General features: G+C 43.8%; 1 protein-coding gene across 1 annotated transcript; it reads right to left on the bottom strand.

Annotated features, from left to right (window-relative positions):
* Window positions 1-10,003: 10,003 nt before the first annotated feature.
* On the bottom strand, window positions 10,004-12,619 carry LOC108634588 (disintegrin and metalloproteinase domain-containing protein 1a-like). Its single transcript, XM_018044605.1, has one exon. It carries the CDS (start codon window positions 12,575-12,577, stop codon window positions 10,004-10,006), a length of 2,574 nt encoding a protein of 857 aa, XP_017900094.1. The 5' UTR covers window positions 12,578-12,619.
* Window positions 12,620-23,676: the final 11,057 nt, after the last annotated feature.

Raw genomic sequence — 23,676 nt, 5'->3', positions numbered from 1 at the left:
AGCTTCATAGAAGTCACCTGCGTGCCATTGCCAATCTCATGGCCTCCTGCTTCAGAGAGACCATGATCTTGTCTTTTATGATAACTGCTTCCTCATCTTCTTTTATTTATTTATTTATTTAAATTTTAAAATCTTTAATTCTTACATGTGTTCCCAAACATGAATTTATTATTTTTGCTTCCTAAATGTGCCATCCCCCAATTATATCATTTTACGTTAGTTGTCTTTTAATAACAGCTTTATTGAGATATAAAGTCACATACCAGCATGCTCATCCTTTAAAGTGTACAGTTCAGTGGTTTGTAGTATGATTGAGAAGTTACGCAGTCATCACCACAAGCAATTTTGGAGCATTTTCCTCATGCCAAAGTAAAACTCCCATGTCCATTAGCAGTCGCTCTCCATTCCCCGCTCGCTGCAGCCCCTGGTCACACTACTCTCCTTTCTGTCTCTATGATTTTATCTATTCTTGACAGTCCATCGCAATGGATTCCTGTATTATAGTTGTAGTCCTCTGTGATTGGCTTATGTCACCTCACATTAAGTTTTCAAAGCCGTATCATAGCAGATACCAATACTTTCTTTCCTTTTGGCAAAATAACATTTTTTTAATCTGGAAATATCATAGTTTTGGATTCATCAATCGATGAACATCATCTGAATGCAGAGTTCCAAAGAATAGCAAGAAGAGATAAGAAAGGCTTCCTCAGCAATCAATGCAAAGAAATAGAGGAAAACAACAGAATGGAAAAGACTAGAAATCTCTTCAAGAAGATTAGAGATACCAAGGGAACATTTCCAGAGAAGGCGAGGGCATCCCACTCCAGTACTCTTGCCTGGGAAATCCTATGGACGGAGGAGCCTGGTGGCTGTAGTCCATGGGGTCTCTAAGAGTCGGACACAACTGTGCGACTTCACTTTCACTTTTCACTTTTATGAATTGGAGAAGGAAATGGCAACCCAATCCAGTGCTCTTGCCTGAAGAATCCCAGGGGCACGGGAGCCTGGTGGGCTGCTGTCTCTGGGGTCGCACAGAGTCGGACACGACTGAAACGACTTAGCAGCAGCAGCAGCAGCAAGGGAACATTTCATGCAAAGATGGGCTCCATAAAGGACAGAAATGGTATAGACCTAACAGAAGCAGAAGATATTAAGAAGAGGTGACAAGAATACACGAAAGAACTGTACAAAAAAGATCTTCACGACCAAGATAATCACGATGGTGTGATCACTCACCTAGAGCCAGACATCCTGGAATGTGAACTCCGGTGGGCCTTAGAAAGTGTCACTACGCACAAAGCTACTGGAGGTGATGGAATTCCAGTTGAGCTATTTCAAATCCTAAAAGAAGATGCTGTGAAAGTGCTGTGCTCAATATGCCAGCATATTTGGGAAACTCAGCAATGGCCACAGGACTGGCCAGTCATCAGTTTTCATTCCAATCCCTGAGAAAGGCAATGGCAATGAATGCTCCAACTACCGCACAATTGCACTCATCTCACACACTAGTAAAGTAATGCTCAAAATTCTCCAAGCCAGGCTTCAGCGATACGTGAACCGGCAACTTCCAGATGTTCAAGCTGGTTTCAGAAAAGGCAGAAGAACCAGAGATCAAATTGCCAACATCTGCTGGATCATGGAAAAAGCAAGAGAGTTCCAGGAAAACATGTATTTCTGCCTTATTGACTATGCCAAAGCCTTTGACTGTGTGGATCACAATAAACTGTGGAAAATTCTTCAAGAGATGGGAATACCAGACCACCTGACCTGCCTCTTGAGAAACCTATATGCAGGTCAGGAAGCAACAGTTAGAACTGGACATGGAACAACAGACCGGTTCCAAACAGGAAAAGGAGTACGTCAAGGCTGTATATTGTCACCCTGCTTATTTAACTTACATGCAGAGTACATCATGAGAAACGCTGGGCTGGAAGAAGCACAAGCTGGAATCAAGATTGCCGGGAGAAATATCAATAACCTCAGATATGCAGATGACACCACCCTTATGGCAGAAAGTGAAGAGGAACTCAAGAGCCTATGGATGAAAGTGAAAGAGGAGAGTGAAAAAGTTGGCTTACAGCTCAACATTCAGAAAACGAAGATCATGTCATCTGGTCCCATCACTGCATGGGAAATAGATGGGGAAACAGTGGAAACAGTGTCAGACTTCATTTTTGGGGGCTCCAAAATCACTGCAGATGGTAACTGCAGCCATGAAATTAAAAGATGCTTACTTCTTGGAAGGAAAGTTATGACCAACCTAGACAGCATATCAAAAAGTGGAGACATTACGTTGCCAAGAAAGGTCCGTGTAGTCAAGGCTATGGTTCTTCCAGTGGTCATGTGTGCATGTGAGAGTTGGACTATGAAGAAAGCTGAGCACTGAAGAATTGATGCTTTTGAACTGTGGTGTTGGAGAAGACTCTTGAGAGTCCCTTGGACTGTAAGGAGATCCAACCAGTCCATGCTAAAGGAGATCACTCCTGGGTGTTCTTTGGAAGGAGGGATGCTAAAGCTGAAACTCCAGTACTTTGGCCACCTGATGCGAAGAGTTGACTCATTAGGAAAGGCTCTGATGCTGGGAGGGATTGGGGGCAGGAGAGGAAGGGGACGACCGAGAATGAGATGGCTGGATGGCATCACCGACTCGATGGAAGTAAGTTTGAGTGAACTCCGGGAGTTGGTGATGGACAGGGAGGCCTGGCGTGCTGCGATTCGTGGGGTCGCAAAGAGTCGGACACGACTGAGCCTCTGAACTGAACTGAACTGAACTGAACTGGTTCTTTCTACTGTTTGACTATTATGAATAGTAGTGCTATAGACATTTCAGTACAAGTTTTGCATGAAGTATGTTTTCATATCCCTTGAATGAATACTTTGGAGTGGAATTGTTTGGTTATGTGATAACAATGTTTAGCCTTTGAGGAATTGCTGAACTCTTTTGCAAAGCTGCTGAACAATTTTACAGTCCTGCCAGAAATGAATGGGGATTCCAGTTTTTCCACATCATCACTGGCATTTGTTATTGCCTTCTTGATTGTAGCAATCCTAGTGGATATTAAGAGGTATCTCATTGCAGTGTTGATTTGCACTTCCCTAATAATTAGTGATGTTGCACAGCTTTTCATATGCTTGCTTGCATGCTCAGTCACTTCAGTCATGTTCAACTCCTTGTGACCGTGTGGATTGTAACCCGCCAGGCTCCTTGATCACTGGGATTCTCTAGGCAAAAATACTGAAGTGGGTTGCCATGCCCTCCTCCAGGAAATCTTCCCAACCCAGGGACTGAACACCATGTCTTCTCATCTCCTGCGTCACAGGTGCATTCTTTACCCACTGAGCCACTGGGAAGCCCAGGTGATATTTTTATTGCTCACTTATTTCTTCTTCAGATGCATGTCTGTTCACATCCCCCTCCATGGATCACAGCCTTATCGTAGCAGAAGGGCTTGCGTAACACAATAAAGCTGTGAGCCGTGCTGTGGACCACTCAAGACAGATGGGTCATAGTGAAGAGTTCTGAAAAAGTGTGGCCCACTGGAGGAGGAAATGGCAAGCCACTGCAGTATTCTTGCTAGGAGAACTCCATGAACAGTATGAAAAAGGCAAAAAGAGATAACACCAGAATATGTGCCCTCCAGGTTGGAGGTGTCCAGTATGCTACTGAGGAAGAGCAGAGGGCAATTACTAATAGCTCCAGAAAGAATGAAGAGGCTGGACCAAAGCAGAAATGACACTCAGTTGTGGATGTGTCTGGTGGTGAAAGTAAAGTCCAATGCTGTAAAGTACAATATTGCATAGGAACCTGGAATTTTAGGTCGATGAATCAAGGTAAATTGAATGTGGCCACACAGAAGATGGCAATATTGAACATCCACATCTTAGGACTCAGTGAAGTAGAATGTATGGAAATGGGTGAATGTAATTCAGATGACCATTATATCTACCACGGTGGGCAAGAATCCCTTAAAAGAAATGAAGCAGCTCATAGTCAACGAAAGAGTCCGAAATGCAGTGCTTGGGTGCAGTCTCAAAAACGACAGAATGATCTTGGTTTGTTTCCAAAGCAAACCATTCAGTATCACAGTAATCCAAGTCCGTGCCCTAACTGTTGTTGTCAAAGAAGCTGAAGTTGCCTGGTTCTGTGAAGACCTAGAAAACCTTCTAGAACTAACACCAGGAAAAGATGTCCTTTTCATCCTTGGGGACTGGAACGCAAAAGTAGGACGTCAAGAGATACCCAGAATAACAGGCAAGTTTTGCCTTGGAATGCAACATGAAGCAGGACAAAGGCTAACAGAGTTTTGTCAACATTCAGGCTTAAACTGAAGAAAATAAGGAAAACCACTAGTCCATTCAGGTATAACCTAAATCAAACCCGTTAAGCTTATACAGTTGAAGTGATGAACAGATTCAAGGGCTTAAATATGGTAGACAGAGTGCCTGGATAACTATGGACAGAGGTTTGTAACATTGTGCAGGAGGCAGTGATTAAAATCATTCCCAAGAGAAAGAGATGCAGGAAGGCAAAGTCATCATCTGAGGAGGCTTTACAAATAGCTGAGGAAAGAAGGAAAACGAAAGGCACGTGAGAAAGGGAGCGATATACCCAACTAAATGCAGGATTGCAGAGAACAGCAAGGAGAGACAGGAAAGCCTTCTTCAGTGAACAGTGCAAAGAAATAGAGGGAAACAACAGAACAGGGAAGACTAGAGATCTCTTCAAGAAAATTGGTGATATCAAGGGAACATCTCATGCAAAGATGGGCATGATAAAGGACAGAAACGATAAAGACCTAACAGAAGCAGAAGAGGTTCAGGAGAGGTGGCAAGAATACACAGAAGAACTATATTGAAAAGGTCTTAATGACCTGGATAACCACAATGGTGTGATCACTCACCTAGAGCCAGACATGTGGAGTGCGAAATCAAGTGGGCGTTAGGAAGCATTGCTATGATTAAAGTCAATGGATATGGTTGAGTTCCAGCCGAGCTATTTAAAATCTTAAAAGATGATGCACTCAATTAAAGTGCTACACTCAATTTGGAAAACTCAGCCATGGACACAGGACTGGAAAAGGTCAGTTTTCATTCCAGGCCCAAAAGAAGGGCAATGCCAAAGAATGTTCAAAGTACTGTAGAGTTGCACTCATTTCACATGCAAGCAAAGTTATACTCAAAATCCTTTAAGGTAGGATTCATTCAGCAGTACATGAACTGAGAACTTCCAGGAAAAGCTTTCTGGGAAAAATATCAGCAACCTCATATATGCAGATGATACCACTGTAATCGGAGAAAGTGAAGAGCAACTAAACAGCCTCTTGATGAGGGTGAAAGAGGAGAGAAAAAGCTGGCTTGAAACTCAACATCAAATAAATTAAGATCACGGCATCCAGTCCCATGACATCATGGCAAACAGAAGGGGAAAAAGTAGGAGCAGTGACAGATTTTGTTTTCTTGGGCTCCAAACTCACTGTGGATGGTGACCGCAGCCATGAAATTAAAAGACACGTGCTCCTTGGAAGAAAAGCTATGACCAGCTAGACTGCGTCCTAAATAGCAGAGACATCACTTTGTCGACAAAGGTGCATCTAGTCAAAGCTATGGTTTTTCCAGTAGTCATGTATGGATGTGAATGTGGGATCATAAAGAAAGCTGAGTGCCAAAGAATTGATGCTTTCAAATTGTGCTAGAGAACACTCTTTGAGAGTCTTTTGAACTGCAGAGAGATCAAACAGGTCAATCCAGAGGAAAGCAGTCCTAAATATTCATTGGAAGGACTGATGCTGTTGCTGAAGCTCCAATACTTTGGCCACCTGATGCGAAGAACCGACTCGTTGGAAAAGACCCTGATGCTGGGGAAGATTGAAGGCGGGAGAAGGGGACGACAGAGGATGAGATGGTTGGATGGCATCGTCAGCTCATTGGACATGAGTTTGAGCAAGCTCCGGGAGGAGGCTGATTGACAAGGAAGCCTGGCGTGCCGCAGTCCATGAGGTCGCAACTTAGCGACTGAGTAACAACAACAACTGCTCACATAATTTGCCTTTTAAAACAGGGTGTCTTGTTGAGTTGTAAGAGTTCTTAATGTGTCACGGGTACTAGCTAACCTCTGTCAGTATATAATTACAAATATTTTCTCCGATTCTGTGGGCTTTTGCACTTTCTCAGTGGTTATCTCTTAAAGTGGAAAATTATCTCATTTTTCTCTTTGGATTTTTTTCATTCTGTTCAAACAAGCAGAATATAAAATTTTCCATTTTAACCAATTTTAAGTGTACACGTTAGTGGTACTAAGTAATGTCCCTGCTGTGTTACATTCAGTTCAGTTCAGTCGCTCAGTCACGTCCGACTCTGCGGCCCGATGAACCGCAGCACGCCAGGCCTCCCTGTCCATCACCAACTCCCGGAGTCCACCCAAACCCGTGTCCATTGAGTCGGTGATGCCATCCAACCATTTCATCCTCTGTCGTCCCCTTCTCCTCCTGCCTTCAGTCTTTCCCAGCATCAGGGTCTTTTCAAATGAGTCAGCTCTTCACATCAGGTGGCCAAAATATTGCAGTTTCAGCTTCAACATCAGTCCTACCAATGAACACCCAGGACTGATCTCCTTTAGGATGGACTGGTTGGATCTCCTTGCAGTCCAAGGGACTCTCAAGAGTCTTCTCCAACACCACAGTTCAAAAGCAACAATTCTTATCACTGTCCATCCCCAAGACTCTTTTCGTTATGTAAACTATTCTCATTAAAGTATAAATCCCCATTATCTTCTTTCCCTTAGCCCCTAGCAGCCTCTATCCTACTTTCTGTCTGTATGATTTTACTACACAGGTACACCATTCAAGTGGAATCTTACACTATTTGTCTTCTTGCGACAAGCTTATAAGCTTATATCACTTAGCATAATGCCCTCAAGATCCATCCATGTTGTGGCAGTTTGCAGACTTTCCTCTGTTTTATGGGTGAATAATATTCCATTGTATGTATAGCTCACCTTTTGCTTCTCCATTCACCCTCTGTGGGCACTCAGGTTGGTTCCACATTTTAGCTGTTGTGAATAATGCTGCTCTGAACATTACATGTATGGACATAGAAATGTCTCTTTGGGATCCTGCTTTCCATTCTTCTGGGCTTATACGTAGAAGTGCACTTGCCGGACCACATGGTCATTCTATTTTTAATATCTTTCAGGAGCCACCATGCCATTCCAGAGCAGCTATAGCATTTTACCTTCCCAACAGTAGGGGACAAGTGACCCAGTTTTCTCCACCTCCTCTCCAAGCTTGTTCTTTTCTGTTTTCTTTCTAGTGGTCATGCTAATGGCTATGAGGTGGTATCTCATTGTAGTTTAGATTGACATTTCCCTAAGGATGAGTGACATTGAGCATCTTTTCATATGCGAACGAACGGTCATTTGTGTATCTTCTTTGGAGAAATTTCCATTTGAGTCCTTTGCCCGTGTTTTGAATCAGGCTGTTTGGTTTTTCGTTGTTGAGTTTTAGGAGTTTTCGCTATGTATTTTGGATAGTAGTTCCTTATCAGATATATGATTCGCAACTGTTTTCTGTCATTCTGTGGGTGGCCTTTTCACTCTGTGAATATATAGTAATTTTGGATGCACAAAATTTAAATATTTCCCTAAAGTCCATTTTGTCTGTTTATCTTCTGTTGCCTGTGCTTTTGGTGTCATAGCTGAGAAACCTTTGCCAAATCCAACACTGTGAAACTTTTGCCTTACGCTTATAGGAATACAGGTTTCCTGAATGGGGATTCTCCAGGAACCTGCCAGACACGCAAGTTAGTAGTAATGCTGTGGGTAGGCTTTTGAGGGAGCTCCGGACTGTTCTGTGCATTCTGCCAGGCTGCCTGTTTTCACGGCTGTTGCGGTTGAGGTGATGCACTTGAGTTGTACTTGAGCTGACTCGTGGGGACCTGAGGAGAAGGCTGTGGGAGTAGGGTAGTTAAAAGTTCACACACCTCACTGCTCTCACCAAGATTCAGCTGTTTCGTTGTTCTATGACTTAGACAGTTTCCGCACTGGCAAAAAAGTTGATTGTGACTGTTTTTGCCAGTGTTGCCACTGCTTTTATGGAGGAGGGGGCTTCTGTAGACCCTTATTTTGACCTTTTGGAAGTGCTTCCCATTTTCCCTCTTCACGTCATATGAAGCCAGATGAATGCAGTGTGAATGTAAAGCGTCTTTAGTTCCACAGTAGTATTTAAGCTTACTTAGTACTTTTGTGTGCCACTGTGGTTCATTCCTTTCCGTTGCTCTACTCCTGTATTTCTCTGTGTGGATCTGCCACAATTTAACGTCCATTGTATTATCTGTGAATACAACGTGGAGTTCTTTTGGAATACTGTGAAGGGTGCTTCTGTGTCCATTATTATCTAGTAAGAGGATGCAGATGTCAGGGTAGAAAGGTCAAGGGTGTTCAGTATATGCTATTTCAAAGTGGCATGCCAGTTACATTTCTAAAGCAATTGATGAGAGTTTCCACTGTTCCATAGTAATACTTGGAATTTTCCTTCTTCTGTAATCAGTCTTGTGAGTGTATAGTAATATCTCTGCAGCTAGATAACCTGCATTTCTCTGAATACTAAAGAGGTTGAACAGCTTCACGAATGGTCTTGGTACCATCTTTTTCATTTTGACTCCGCTGGAATAAGCTTTCACCCCCATGCATCCATCCAAACTGCCAACTCCAGGATGTCAGTGGATAAACCACTCTCCATTGTCAAATGAAAAGATCAACATGGGGCCCTCAGGCTATGGACCTGCCAGCAACTTTTAAAAGATAATGGGTATGTTCTGACTTGTTTTTTAAAAGAATCACTCTGTCTGCTGGGTGGAAAATAGGCTATTGTGGGAGCAGAGAGACCAGGTAAATACTTCTGCAGTTGTCTAGGAGGGAGTGATGGTGATGCAGGTTCCGCTCCTTACCAACTCTAGAGCAGAACTCTGCAGCCTCTGTTTCTTCGTATACACGATGGAGATCCCCTGTTGTGTGTGGGAGGATTAAATTGAGGATGAATGTATAGTGTTTAGCACAGGGTGATGATGTTCCATGTGCTTGGGGGTATTGCTCAGGTGTAGCGCATTTGACTGCACACAGCGTCTTGCATAGAGTTGGTGATGTTACCTGTGTTTTGTGCTCTCTTTACACACACTTGACCCTCGTTCAAAGCTCTGTTTCTTTAGACTGTCAGGCAGCAATATATTAACTTAAAAATCAGGAATAAACATAAGTAGAAAAACAGAAAACAAAGGAATAATTATTAATACCAGCTGAACGCCACACTAGACAAGGTTGTCTCTTGCCTAAGTGCTCTCCTTCCCTCATGCACCACCCCCATGCATCCAAGGTGATCAAAGCACCCTGGATCAGATGTAGCCCCTTCCAAGAGAGCCCCCAAATAAAGAAGCCCCAAAGACTAGGCACTATGGAGTCTGAAGTGATGCTTCTTAAAATAGCTTTTTATTTAAAATCATTTTCTATTCATGAATAGTAATTGTTGAGGCAAATTAGATTACTGAACAGATAACCTTCTTTAAATAATATGTATGAGTGGGATGAATGATCCTGTAGGTGCAAATAATAGTGTTTATCAAACAATGCAGAGGGAGGATAGTATGCCGTGAAAAGTAATTTCAGATCAGAAATTGGCCCAACTAAAATATGACATTGATAAGTATGATTCATGAGAAGAACTTACATAAAGTTGTTTTGTGAAATGGGAAAAAAAGCAGAAGTGTAGAATAGTTTACATACGAGTTCACATATGAATATATAACCAAATTAATAAAACGAATACTGAAAGCATTGTCATCGTGTTCCTATGTTGGTATGTTTCTGTAGACCATCCCTGTCGAGTTAAAGGGTCCATCAATTCTCACTTCACCTTTGCTTCTGTGAGTGCCTCATTCCCACTCAGTGCTTGAGATATTTGATATTTTTGAACTCTTCCTCCAGTACACGTCTGCCTTTGGTTATCCTTGTCCTTCACCTGCTGCCTCTTATGATGCTGGCTGTCCTGGTGGTGGGGGCCTCCGGTGGGGGGCGCCGCCGGTGGAGGTCCTGCTGGTGGAGGTGCCTCTGGTGGGGGGGTGCCCCCTGGGGGGGGGGTACCTCTGGTGGAGGTCCCTGCTCTGGTAGGAGACCCTCCTCTGCCTCCTCTAATATCCCCACGGGGAGGAGCTCCATTATGAATACCTCACTACTGCTTTCCTCTGAATCCACCTCTGAGGTATGCGGTGGGGACTCTATTGTCTCAACTCCAGTCTTGATGCTAACAAGTAATACAATTACCAAAAATATTAAAAGTAACAATGGTAATATGAAAACAATGTTGCCCAAGTATTCAATCTGAAAGCTACGAGTCTTAGAAGTTTCACTTTGACCTTCACTTGAAAGTTGAATTGATGTGCTAGGAGGACCACTGTCCACACTACCACCGTCTCCTGGATCTTTGCAGTCAGGGGGCGCATAGCCTTCCTCACAATGGCAGTGCCTAAAATTGTTGCAAACTCCTTTCCCGTTACACAATTTTGTTGTTTCACAGCTATACCCAAGTGAGGTGTGATCAGTACACAAGTGATTCATGCAGACTTTGTGTGGGGCACAGAGAGTGCCAGTGTGTGCATCTCCATCATCAGGGATATCAGCAGTGTCATAGGCATCCATGCTCCAGCACCAGTCATCGTTGTGAGTGACCTGGATCAGTGTATGATTGGGTTTGATTTGTGGCACCTCTCTTACATTTGTACATATAAGTTTCCCACAAAATATGTTATCACCTGCACACTTCAGATATGTTAACCTCGGTGAGCTGGTGGTACCACAGTTTCCAAACCGGTCCCCTCTTGTGTTCATTGAAACGTAACAGATTTCTGGGGCGGACCTTGCAGGGGACCCGTAGATATCCATGCATTGATTGTCAGGGTTCTTACACCGACCTCCAGCACAGTAGTGAATTCTATCACACATTGTGCCATCTAGCTTATAGCTGTCTCTGGGACATTCTCCCGAGGAACCATTACAATACTCTGGGAGGTCACACTCTCCCAAAGCAGCACGGCACATGAATCCCTTGAATCTCAGGCGACATTTATCACAGCAGAGTCCATCACTACATTCTGCATGCTCTCTCAGCATACATCTGGTGTCGCAGCATGGGTGCATTTCACACTTAGACCCACAGTCACACTGCTCAGGTCCTTCTACAATGCCGTCGCCACAGCGGGAAGCCCTCCGTAAGCGGCCTTTGTGCCCAGGCTTGTTAAACAGGCAGGCCCCCTTGTGTTCCCAGAGGAACTGGTGGAAGAAGTCAGAGCTGCAGTTGCTGAAGCCACTTTCTTTAGTGATGTTTTCATGCATGAGGCAGAAGGGCCTGTCTTCACAAATGCAGGCCGAATGGTCGTGCCGAATACCCAAGTTGTGTCCAAGCTCGTGGACCATGAGTGCTGCAAACAGGAGGACATCCTCGTGGTGGAAAGATTCCACGGCTGCTGCAAAATCACTGGAGCAGGCACCACTGAGAAATGCCTGCCCCGTATCCTCTTTAGGATGCTGTCCCACGATCATGTGGGCAACATCATGCTTGACACGATGGAAGAGGTTCTCTTGTCTCCAGCTGTTGAAATTCCTGAGTGCAACTTGCAGGTCCACGGGGACCTCTGTGAGGTCCCCCTCAGTCCAAATCTCCATTCCAGCCAGCACCACCTCTGTGTTTATTCCCCTTGTGAAGCTGTTGGCCAGAGCGATGATGTCCATTACTCTCTGGACTGTCTGCTTGACGTCACTGCCCCACATTTGGAACCGCTGGTTGTTGACCACGACAAACATCTCCACGTACTTGATATGTGACCACAAGTCGGATGGCACCTGCCAGCTGTGAGGCTTGCCGCTCTCCGGTCGCCGGCTGGTGGACGCCACTTGGCTGTCTTTGGACGTGACGCCACAGGAGACGCGAGCTTCGTGGGCCATGGCGTACAACACGTGTTCAAACCGTTTGGAAGAGTGCACGGGCTCAACGCCATAGGATTTTTCCTCCTTAATCAGGAGGCCCCTGAGGCCTGAACAGGTGTTGACAGAAACAAAAGAACCTGGGACTCCTTCTATGTAGCCTTCATAGTGACAGTCCTGCGAGACGGGAGGCATTTCTTGCCCCAGGATGCCATTGTGGTAGCTGAAGACCGGGAAGTTATCCACAAAATAGTCTCTCTTCACCGTCAGGTGAATCAGCTGCCTCTGGCCCTGCATAAATAGCACGTACGAGAGCTTTTCCACTTGGTCTTCCCTTCCTTCCACTGTCAGACTCTTGGGAATGACTATTTCATAGGAAGAGTGATGTAGTGAGCCCAGGTCACAGTACAGGCTTGGCAGAGAAATCAGTACCAAGAACAACAGGATCCCCAACCTGGCACATGAAAGTCCTGGCACCGGGGCCAGCCTCAAGTCCTTCGTGTGAGGAGCCCAAGTTTGAAGCGCTCTGATAGCCTCAGACATAGCCACTTGCCTTTTCCACAGAGAAGGCAGTATAGAGGCAGAGTCTGTCACAGACGCTGCCACTGACATGGCCCTAGTGAATCAGTTGATGATGCAGGGCTTGTGTCCAGCAGCAGCAGCAGCAGCTCTCCCTGACACACAGACCCTCTGTCACAGGTACTCACTTCAGATCTATGCTGGCTGCACGAAGGATGGCTCCTGCCTGCCTCTCTGAGGTCGGCCTCTGGCTGTGTCCTTCCTAGCCTTTGGATCTCTCTGTTATGCTTCAAATAGTCTTTTCTCTGTGACTTCCCTCCACAGCCTCAACTCCAGTGCTCCTTGGTTAAGGTCTTCCTGACATTAGGAAGAGCTGTAATCATGAAGACGGACTTCTGACTCTAACATGCAAGACGGTACCTCGAGAAAGGAAACAAAACCTCCATGTCTTCTTGAGTTGGACCGCATGGAACACCCCTCCCCCACTCCTCCCATCGTCCGTTGCTCAGCTGACTCCTAATGTTCTAGACCAGGAGGCGTGGACGTCTTCAGTTGGGGCACACTCCATTGCCCATTTCCTCTCTCCTGAAGCTCTTGTTCTGTATCACATGGACATTGTAATTGGATGTAACATGGCATTATAGATGCAATGCACAACAGACTAGTCTGTTAGATAAAGCCCGTGTGGTGCCTGCCTTGTGCCCCCAGATAGGTAAACCCCAGTGTGCTGGTCACCCGTGGGACAAATGACATTCCCTACTTTTAAAAAACATCATCAGAATTCAGCTTCTCAGTTCTGTTTATAACACAGTGTGTATTTATGACACTAAAAGTGTGTATGGGAGATGCCAACAGAGCATTCTTCCCTTTGTGCAGTTATCATGGGAACGTTGGTTGGTAAGTATCTCCAGACCTGTTACAGTTCTTGGGCTGGTCCTGGCATAGCAGTATGTTAATACCATGCCTGTTGAAGACTAGGAGTCCTCAAGTCTGCCCTGTGTTCATATGTGACTTCCATGTGTTTAGGGGCCACTTCTGTGTGTTCCTCCTTATACACTCTCCTAGGTCTATAAGAGTGCTTGTCCAAGAGGAAACAAACAAGAATCGTTGAATGAATAGATAGCTCCCAGGTATGGTTGCTGTGGTGTCTCATTTGCTGTATCCTCTGTGTTTCTACTTGGCTTTGTGCCTGCCCTGAATGTCTATAAGTGTCTTCAGAAAAACCCACAAAAACCATGCTGGCACAGACATGATCTCACAATGTACTTCTTTCTACATTTTGCTGTTCAGATCACTCTCCTAATTTCTTCTGGCCTCATATTTCACTGAGAAAAATGTTAATGGAAGCAATCAAAAGAATACCTCCACATATAAACACTGAGTCCAGCTGAGTCCACCACCTGTATCTAAATGTTCCCCCCACGATCGTGAATAAATTGTCCTTGCTCGAGTCTAAGACCAGTCCTTTTACTTGTGTGTGGGGTGTCCTTCCCTTTTAATTTCTCATGGACTTCACTGTTACATTTCTCCCTTCTCTCTTTTATATCTTCGGCATCTGTTTGTCCGCTGGATCCAGTCTATCTATTTGCTGTAATTTCTCACTTTTATAGAACCATCCCTCTCAGCCCACATGACCTTCCAGTCACCATCTAGTTTCTCCTTTTCTCTGTTTTACAGAGAAATTCTTTGAAAGAGTGTAGAGACATTCTCTTCCAATTTGTATCACTCCTTTCTTTTCTCAATTTTTAAATTTTGACTTCTTACACAGTCACAAAATATGCATAAGGCATAAATGTGCTTTTCACTGAATTAGTATTAAATGAAAAAGGCAATACCTTATGATCTCACCTATCTGAGGTTCCACAAATAGCCAAGTTCATGGAGACAGAAGGTAGAATACAGGCTACCCTGGGTAGGGAAATAGAGGAATGGAGAGTTCTCGCAGACTTTGAGTTTAGGGTGATGAAAGATTCTGGAAGTGGATATTGATGATGGTTGCACAACAATGTGAATGAACTCAATACCAGTGAACTGTGCACTTAAAAATGGTTAAGATGGTTAATTTAATATTGTGTGTATTTTACTGAAAAAGAGAGAAATAGCAAGGAAGGGAGGGAGGGTGAGAGAAACAGCTGTGTTAAGTCCATCCTGATGAGGTAATGAATACTTTTAGCTTCATAGAAGTCACCTGCGTGCCATTGCCAATCTCATGGCCTCCTGCTTCAGAGAGACCATGATCTTGTCTTTTATGATAACTGCTTCCTCATCTTCTTTATTGTTTTTGCTTCCTAAATGTGTGCATCCCCCAATTTTATCATTTTACTTTAGTTGTCATGTAATAACAGCTTTATTGAGATATAAAGTCACATACCAGCATGCTCATCCTTTAAAGTATACAGTTCAGTGGTTTGTAGTATGATCGAGAAGTTATGCAGTCATCACCACAAGCAATTTTGGAGCATTTTCCTCATGCCAAAGTAAAACTCCCATGTCCATTAGCAGTCGCTCTCCATTCCCCGCTCGCTGCATCCCCTGGTCACACTACACTCCTTTCTGTCTCTATGATTTTATCTATTCTTGACAGTCCATCATGTCACCTCACATAAAGTTTTCAAAGCCGTATCATAGCAGATACCAATACTTTCTTTCTTTTTGGCAAAATAACATTTTTTTAATCTGGATATATCATAGTTTTGGATTCATCAATCGATGAACATCCGAATGCAGTGTTCCAAAGAATAGCAAGAAGAGATAAGAAAGGCTTCCTCAGCAATCAATGCAAAGAAATAGAGGAACAACAGAATGGGAAAGACTAGAGATCTCTCCAAGAAAATTAGAGATACCAAGGGAACGTTTCATGCAAAGATGGGCTCCAAAAAGGACAGAAATGGTATGGACCTAACAGAAGCAGAAGACATTAAGAAGAGGTGGCAAGAATACACAGAAGAACTGTACAAATAAGTTCTTCACGACCAAGATATTCATGATGGTGTGATCACTCACGTAGAGCCAGACATCCTGGAATGTGAAGTCAAGTGGGCCTTAGAAAGTGTCACTACGCACAAAGCTACAGGAGGAGATGGAATTCCAGTTGAGCTATTTCAAATCCTAAAAGAAGATGCTGTGAAAGTGCTGTGCTCAGTATGCCAGCATATTTGGAAAACTCAGCAATGGCCACAGGACTGACCAGTCGTCAGTTTTCATTCCAATCCCTGAGAAAGGCAGTGGCAACGAATGCTGAAACTACCACACAATTGCGCTCATCTCACACACTAGTAACGTAATGCTCAAAATTCTCCAAGCCAGGCTTCAGCGATACGTGAACTGGCAACTTCCAGATGTTCAAGCTGGTTTTAGAAAAGGCAGAAGAACCAGAGATCAAATTGCCAACATCTGCTGGATCATGGAAAAAGCAAGAGAGTTCCAGGAAAACATGTATTTCTGCTTTATTGACTATGCCAAAGCCTTTGACTGTGTGGATCACAATAAACTGTGGAAAATTCTTCAAGAGATGGGAATACCAGACCACCTGACCTGCCTCTTGAGAAACCTATATGCAGGTCAGGAAGCAACAGTTAGAACTGGACATGGAACAACAGACAGGTTCCAAATGGGAAAAGGAGTACGTCAACGCCGTATATTGTCACCCTGCTTTTTTAACTTACATGCAGAGTACATCATGAGAAACGCTGGGCTGGAAGAAGCACAAGCTGGAATCAAGATTGCCGGGAGAAATATCAATAACCTCAGATATGCAGATGACACCACCCTTATGGCAGAAAGTGAAGAGGAACTAAAAAGCCTGTTGATGAAAGTGAAAGAGGAGAGTGAAAAAGTTGGCTTAAAGCTCAACATTCAGAAAACGAAGATCATGTCATCTGGTCCCATCACTTCATGGGAAATAGATGGGGAAACAGTGGAAACAGTGTCAGACTTTATTTTGGGGGGCTCCAAAATCACTGCAGATGGTGACTGCAGCCATGAAATTAAAAGCTGCTTACTTCTTGGAAGGAAAGTTATGACCAACCTAGACAGCATGTTGAAAAGCGGAACATTACTTTTCCAACAAAGGTCCGTGTAGTCAAAGGATGGTTCTTCCAGTGGTCATGTGTGCATGTGAGAGTTGGACTATGAAGAAAGCTGAGCACTGAAGAATTGATGCTTTTGAACTGTGGTGTTGGAGAAGACTCTTGAGAGTCCCTTGGACTGTAAGGAGATCCAACCAGTCCATGCTAAAGGAGATCACTCCTGGGTGTTCTTTGGAAGGAGGGATGCTAAAGCTGAAACTCCAGTACTTTGGCCACCTGATGCGAAGAGTTGACTCATTAGGAAAGGCTCTGATGCTGGGAGGGATTGGGGGCAGGAGAGGAAGGGGACGACCGAGAATGAGATGGCTGGATGGCATCACCGACTCGATGGAAGTAAGTTTGAGTGAACTCCGGGAGTTGGTGATGGACAGGGAGGCCTGGCGTGCTGCGATTCGTGGGGTCGCAAAGAGTCGGACACGACTGAGCCTCTGAACTGAACTGAACTGAACTGAACTGGTTCTTTCTACTGTTTGACTATTATGAATAGTAGTGCTATAGACATTTCAGTACAAGTTTTGCATGAAGTATGTTTTCATATCCCTTGAATGAATACTTTGGAGTGGAATTGTTTGGTTATGTGATAACAATGTTTAGCCTTTGAGGAATTGCTGAACTCTTTTGCAAAGCTGCTGAACAATTTTACAGTCCTGCCAGAAATGAATGGGGATTCCAGTTTTTCCACATCATCACTGGCATTTGTTATTGCCTTCTTGATTGTAGCAATCCTAGTGGATATTAAGAGGTATCTCATTGCAGTGTTGATTTGCACTTCCCTAATAATTAGTGATGTTGCACAGCTTTTCATATGCTTGCTTGCATGCTCAGTCACTTCAGTCATGTTCAACTCCTTGTGACCGTGTGGATTGTAACCCGCCAGGCTCCTTGATCACTGGGATTCTCTAGGCAAAAATACTGAAGTGGGTTGCCATGCCCTCCTCCAGGAAATCTTCCCAACCCAGGGACTGAACACCATGTCTTCTCATCTCCTGCGTCACAGGTGCATTCTTTACCCACTGAGCCACTGGGAAGCCCAGGTGATATTTTTATTGCTCACTTATTTCTTCTTCAGATGCATGTCTGTTCACATCCCCCTCCATGGATCACAGCCTTATCGTAGCAGAAGGGCTTGCGTAACACAATAAAGCTGTGAGCCGTGCTGTGGACCACTCAAGACAGATGGGTCATAGTGAAGAGTTCTGAAAAAGTGTGGCCCACTGGAGGAGGAAATGGCAAGCCACTGCAGTATTCTTGCTAGGAGAACTCCATGAACAGTATGAAAAAGGCAAAAAGAGATAACACCAGAATATGTGCCCTCCAGGTTGGAGGTGTCCAGTATGCTACTGAGGAAGAGCAGAGGGCAATTACTAATAGCTCCAGAAAGAATGAAGAGGCTGGACCAAAGCAGAAATGACACTCAGTTGTGGATGTGTCTGGTGGTGAAAGTAAAGTCCAATGCTGTAAAGTACAATATTGCATAGGAACCTGGAATTTTAGGTCGATGAATCAAGGTAAATTGAATGTGGCCACACAGAAGATGGCAATATTGAACATCCACATCTTAGGACTCAGTGAAGTAGAATGTATGGAAATGGGTGAATGTAATTCAGATGACCATTATATCTACCACGGTGGGCAAGAATCCCTTAAAAGAAATGAAGCAGCTCATAGTCAACGAAAGAGTCCGAAATGCAGTGCTTGGGTGCAGTCTCAAAAACGACAGAATGATCTTGGTTTGTTTCCAAAGCAAACCATTCAGTATCACAGTAATCCAAGTCCGTGCCCTAACTGTTGTTGTCAAAGAAGCTGAAGTTGCCTGGTTCTGTGAAGACCTAGAAAACCTTCTAGAACTAACACCAGGAAAAGATGTCCTTTTCATCCTTGGGGACTGGAACGCAAAAGTAGGACGTCAAGAGATACCCAGAATAACAGGCAAGTTTTGCCTTGGAATGCAACATGAAGCAGGACAAAGGCTAACAGAGTTTTGTCAACATTCAGGCTTAAACTGAAGAAAATAAGGAAAACCACTAGTCCATTCAGGTATAACCTAAATCAAACCCGTTAAGCTTATACAGTTGAAGTGATGAACAGATTCAAGGGCTTAAATATGGTAGACAGAGTGCCTGGATAACTATGGACAGAGGTTTGTAACATTGTGCAGGAGGCAGTGATTAAAATCATTCCCAAGAGAAAGAGATGCAGGAAGGCAAAGTCATCATCTGAGGAGGCTTTACAAATAGCTGAGGAAAGAAGGAAAACGAAAGGCACGTGAGAAAGGGAGCGATATACCCAACTAAATGCAGGATTGCAGAGAACAGCAAGGAGAGACAGGAAAGCCTTCTTCAGTGAACAGTGCAAAGAAATAGAGGGAAACAACAGAACAGGGAAGACTAGAGATCTCTTCAAGAAAATTGGTGATATCAAGGGAACATCTCATGCAAAGATGGGCATGATAAAGGACAGAAACGATAAAGACCTAACAGAAGCAGAAGAGGTTCAGGAGAGGTGGCAAGAATACACAGAAGAACTATATTGAAAAGGTCTTAATGACCTGGATAACCACAATGGTGTGATCACTCACCTAGAGCCAGACATGTGGAGTGCGAAATCAAGTGGGCATTAGGAAGCATTGCTATGATTAAAGTCAATGGATATGGTTGAGTTCCAGCCGAGCTATTTAAAATCTTAAAAGATGATGCACTCAATTAAAGTGCTACACTCAATTTGGAAAACTCAGCCATGGACACAGGACTGGAAAAGGTCAGTTTTCATTCCAGGCCCAAAAGAAGGGCAATGCCAAAGAATGTTCAAAGTACTGTAGAGTTGCACTCATTTCACATGCAAGCAAAGTTATACTCAAAATCCTTTAAGGTAGGATTCATTCAGCAGTACATGAACTGAGAACTTCCAGGAAAAGCTTTCTGGGAAAAATATCAGCAACCTCATATATGCAGATGATACCACTGTAATCGGAGAAAGTGAAGAGCAACTAAACAGCCTCTTGATGAGGGTGAAAGAGGAGAGAAAAAGCTGGCTTGAAACTCAACATCAAATAAATTAAGATCACGGCATCCAGTCCCATGACATCATGGCAAACAGAAGGGGAAAAAGTAGGAGCAGTGACAGATTTTGTTTTCTTGGGCTCCAAACTCACTGTGGATGGTGACCGCAGCCATGAAATTAAAAGACACGTGCTCCTTGGAAGAAAAGCTATGACCAGCTAGACTGCGTCCTAAATAGCAGAGACATCACTTTGTCGACAAAGGTGCATCTAGTCAAAGCTATGATTTTTCCAGTAGTCATGTATGGATGTGAATGTGGGATCATAAAGAAAGCTGAGTGCCAAAGAATTGATGCTTTCAAATTGTGCTAGAGAACACTCTTTGAGAGTCTTTTGAACTGCAGAGAGATCAAACAAGTCAATCCAGAGGAAAGCAGTCCTAAATATTCATTGGAAGGACTGATGCTGTTGCTGAAGCTCCAATACTTTGGCCACCTGATGCGAAGAACCGACTCGTTGGAAAAGACCCTGATGCTGGGGAAGATTGAAGGCGGGAGAAGGGGACGACAGAGGATGAGATGGTTGGATGGCATCGTCAGCTCATTGGACATGAGTTTGAGCAAGCTCCGGGAGGAGGCTGATTGACAAGGAAGCCTGGCGTGCCGCAGTCCATGAGGTCGCAACTTAGCGACTGAGTAACAACAACAACTGCTCACATAATTTGCCTTTTAAAACAGGGTGTCTTGTTGAGTTGTAAGAGTTCTTAATGTGTCACGGGTACTAGCTAACCTCTGTCAGTATATAATTACAAATATTTTCTCCGATTCTGTGGGCTTTTGCACTTTCTCAGTGGTTATCTCTTAAAGTGGAAAATTATCTCATTTTTCTCTTTGGATTTTTTTCATTCTGTTCAAACAAGCAGAATATAAAATTTTCCATTTTAACCAATTTTAAGTGTACACGTTAGTGGTACTAAGTAATGTCCCTGCTGTGTTACATTCAGTTCAGTTCAGTCGCTCAGTCACGTCCGACTCTGCGGCCCGATGAACCGCAGCACGCCAGGCCTCCCTGTCCATCACCAACTCCCGGAGTCCACCCAAACCCGTGTCCATTGAGTCGGTGATGCCATCCAACCATTTCATCCTCTGTCGTCCCCTTCTCCTCCTGCCTTCAGTCTTTCCCAGCATCAGGGTCTTTTCAAATGAGTCAGCTCTTCACATCAGGTGGCCAAAGTATTGCAGTTTCAGCTTCAACATCAGTCCTACCAATGAACACCCAGGACTGATCTCCTTTAGGATGGACTGGTTGGATCTCCTTGCAGTCCAAGGGACTCTCAAGAGTCTTCTCCAACACCACAGTTCAAAAGCAACAATTCTTATCACTGTCCATCCCCAAGACTCTTTTCGTTATGTAAACTATTCTCATTAAAGTATAAATCCCCATTATCTTCTTTCCCTTAGCCCCTAGCAGCCTCTATCCTACTTTCTGTCTGTATGATTTTACTACACAGGTACACCATTCAAGTGGAATCTTACACTATTTGTCTTCTTGCGACAAGCTTATAAGCTTATATCACTTAGCATAATGCCCTCAAGATCCATCCATGTTGTGGCAGTTTGCAGACTTTCCTCTGTTTTATGGGTGAATAATATTCCATTGTATGTATAGCCCACCTTTTGCTTCTCCATTCACCCTCTGTGGGCACTCAGGTTGGTTCCACATTTTAGCTGTTGTGAATAATGCTGCTCTGAACATTACATGTATGGACATAGAAATGTCTCTTTGGGATCCTGCTTTCCATTCTTCTGGGCTTATACGTAGAAGTGCACTTGCCGGACCACATGGTCATTCTATTTTTAATATCTTTCAGGAGCCACCATGCCATTCCAGAGCAGCTATAGCATTTTACCTTCCCAACAGTAGGGGACAAGTGACCCAGTTTTCTCCACCTCCTCTCCAAGCTTGTTCTTTTCTGTTTTCTTTCTAGTGGTCATGCTAATGGCTATGAGGTGGTATCTCATTGTAGTTTAGATTGACATTTCCCTAAGGATGAGTGACATTGAGCATCTTTTCATATGCGAACGAACGGTCATTTGTGTATCTTCTTTGGAGAAATTTCCATTTGAGTCCTTTGCCCGTGTTTTGAATCAGGCTGTTTGGTTTTCGTTGTTGAGTTTTAGGAGTTTTCGCTATGTATTTTGGATAGTAGTTCCTTATCAGATATATGATTCGCAACTGTTTTCTGTCATTCTGTGGGTGGCCTTTTCACTCTGTGAATATATAGTAATTTTGGATGCACAAAATTTAAATATTTCCCTAAAGTCCATTTTGTCTGTTTATCTTCTGTTGCCTGTGCTTTTGGTGTCATAGCTGAGAAACCTTTGCCAAATCCAACACTGTGAAACTTTTTGCCTTACGCTTATAGGAATACAGGTTTCCTGAATGGGGATTCTCCAGGAACCTGCCAGACACGCAAGTTAGTAGTAATGCTGTGGGTAGGCTTTTGAGGGAGCTCCGGACTGTTCTGTGCATTCTGCCAGGCTGCCTGTTTTTCACGGCTGTTGCGGTTGAGATGATTACACTTGAGTTGTACTTGAGCTGACTCGTGGGGACCTGAGGAGAAGGCTGTGGGAGTAGGGTAGTTAAAAGTTCACACACCTCACTGCTCTCACCAAGATTCAGCTGTTTCGTTGTTCTATGACTTAGACAGTTTCCGCACTGGCAAAAAAGTTGATTGTGACTGTTTTTGCCAGTGTTGCCACTGCTTTTATGGAGGAGGGGGCTTCTGTAGACCCTTATTTTGACCTTTTGGAAGTGCTTCCCATTTTCCCTCTTCACGTCATATGAAGCCAGATGAATGCAGTGTGAATGTAAAGCGTCTTTAGTTCCACAGTAGTATTTAAGCTTACTTAGTACTTTTGTGTGCCACTGTGGTTCATTCCTTTCCGTTGCTCTACTCCTGTATTTCTCTGTGTGGATCTGCCACAATTTAACGTCCATTGTATTATCTGTGAATACAACGTGGAGTTCTTTTGGAATACTGTGAAGGGTTGCTTCTGTGTCCATTATTATCTAGTAAGAGGATGCAGATGTCAGGTAGAAAGGTCAAGGGTGTTCAGTATATGCTATTTCAAAGTGGCATGCCAGTTACATTTCTAAAGCAATTGATGAGAGTTTCCACTGTTCCATAGTAATACTTGGAATTTTCCTTCTTCTGTAATCAGTCTTGTGAGTGTATAGTAATATCTTTGCAGCTAGATAACCTGCATTTCTCTGAATACTAAAGAAGGTTGAACAGCTTCACGAATGGTCTTGGTACCATCTTTTTCATTTTGACTCCGCTGGAATAAGCTTTCACCCCCATGCATCCATCCAAACTGCCAAACTCCAGGATGTCAGTGGATAAACCACTCTCCATTGTCAAATGAAAAGATCAACATGGGGCCCCTCAGCTATGGACCTGCCAGCAACTTTTAAAAGATAATGGGTATGTTCTGACTTGTTTTTTAAAAGAATCACTCTGTCTGCTGGGTGGAAAATAGGCTATTGTGGGAGCAAGGAGAGCCAGCGTAAATACTCCTCTGCAGTTGTCTTAGGAGGGAGGTGATGGTGAAATGCAAGGTTTCCGCTCCTTTAACCAGAACTCCTAGAAGCAGAACTCTGCCAGCCTCTGTTTCCTTCGTATACACGATGGAGATGCCCTGTTTGTGTGTTGGGAGGATTAAATTGGAAGGATGACAATTGTATAGGTGTTTTTAGCACAGGGTGGATGATGTTTCCCTCCATGTGCTTGGGGGTATTGCTAGGTGTAGTCGCATTCTGACTGCACACGCAGCGTCTATGGCGCATAGAGTTGGTTGATGTTACCTGGTGTTTTGTGCTCTCTTTTTTAACACACATCTTGAACCCTCGTTTCAAAGCCTCTTGTTTCTTTTAGACTGTCAGGGCAGCCAATCATATTAACTTACCAAATCAGGAAATAAACATAGAGTAAGAAAACAGAAAAACAAGGATAATAATTATTAATTACCAAGCTGAACGCAACACTAAAGTACAAGGGTTGTCTCTTTGCCTAAGTGCCTCTCCTTCCCTCATGCCACCAACCC

This window comes from Capra hircus, unplaced genomic scaffold (genome assembly GCF_001704415.2).
Source record: "Capra hircus breed San Clemente unplaced genomic scaffold, ASM170441v1, whole genome shotgun sequence".
Taxonomy (NCBI): Eukaryota; Metazoa; Chordata; class Mammalia; order Artiodactyla; family Bovidae; genus Capra; species Capra hircus.
The sequence above is the reverse complement of the archived record's forward strand: the minus strand, read 5'-3'. Positions and strand labels throughout refer to the sequence as shown.

Bases quoted from the DNA above. Each gene is read 5' to 3' on its own strand.
- LOC108634588 (XM_018044605.1), bottom strand. From the start codon at position 12,577: ATGTCAGTGGCAGCGTCTGTGACAGACTCTGCCTCTATACTGCCTTCT.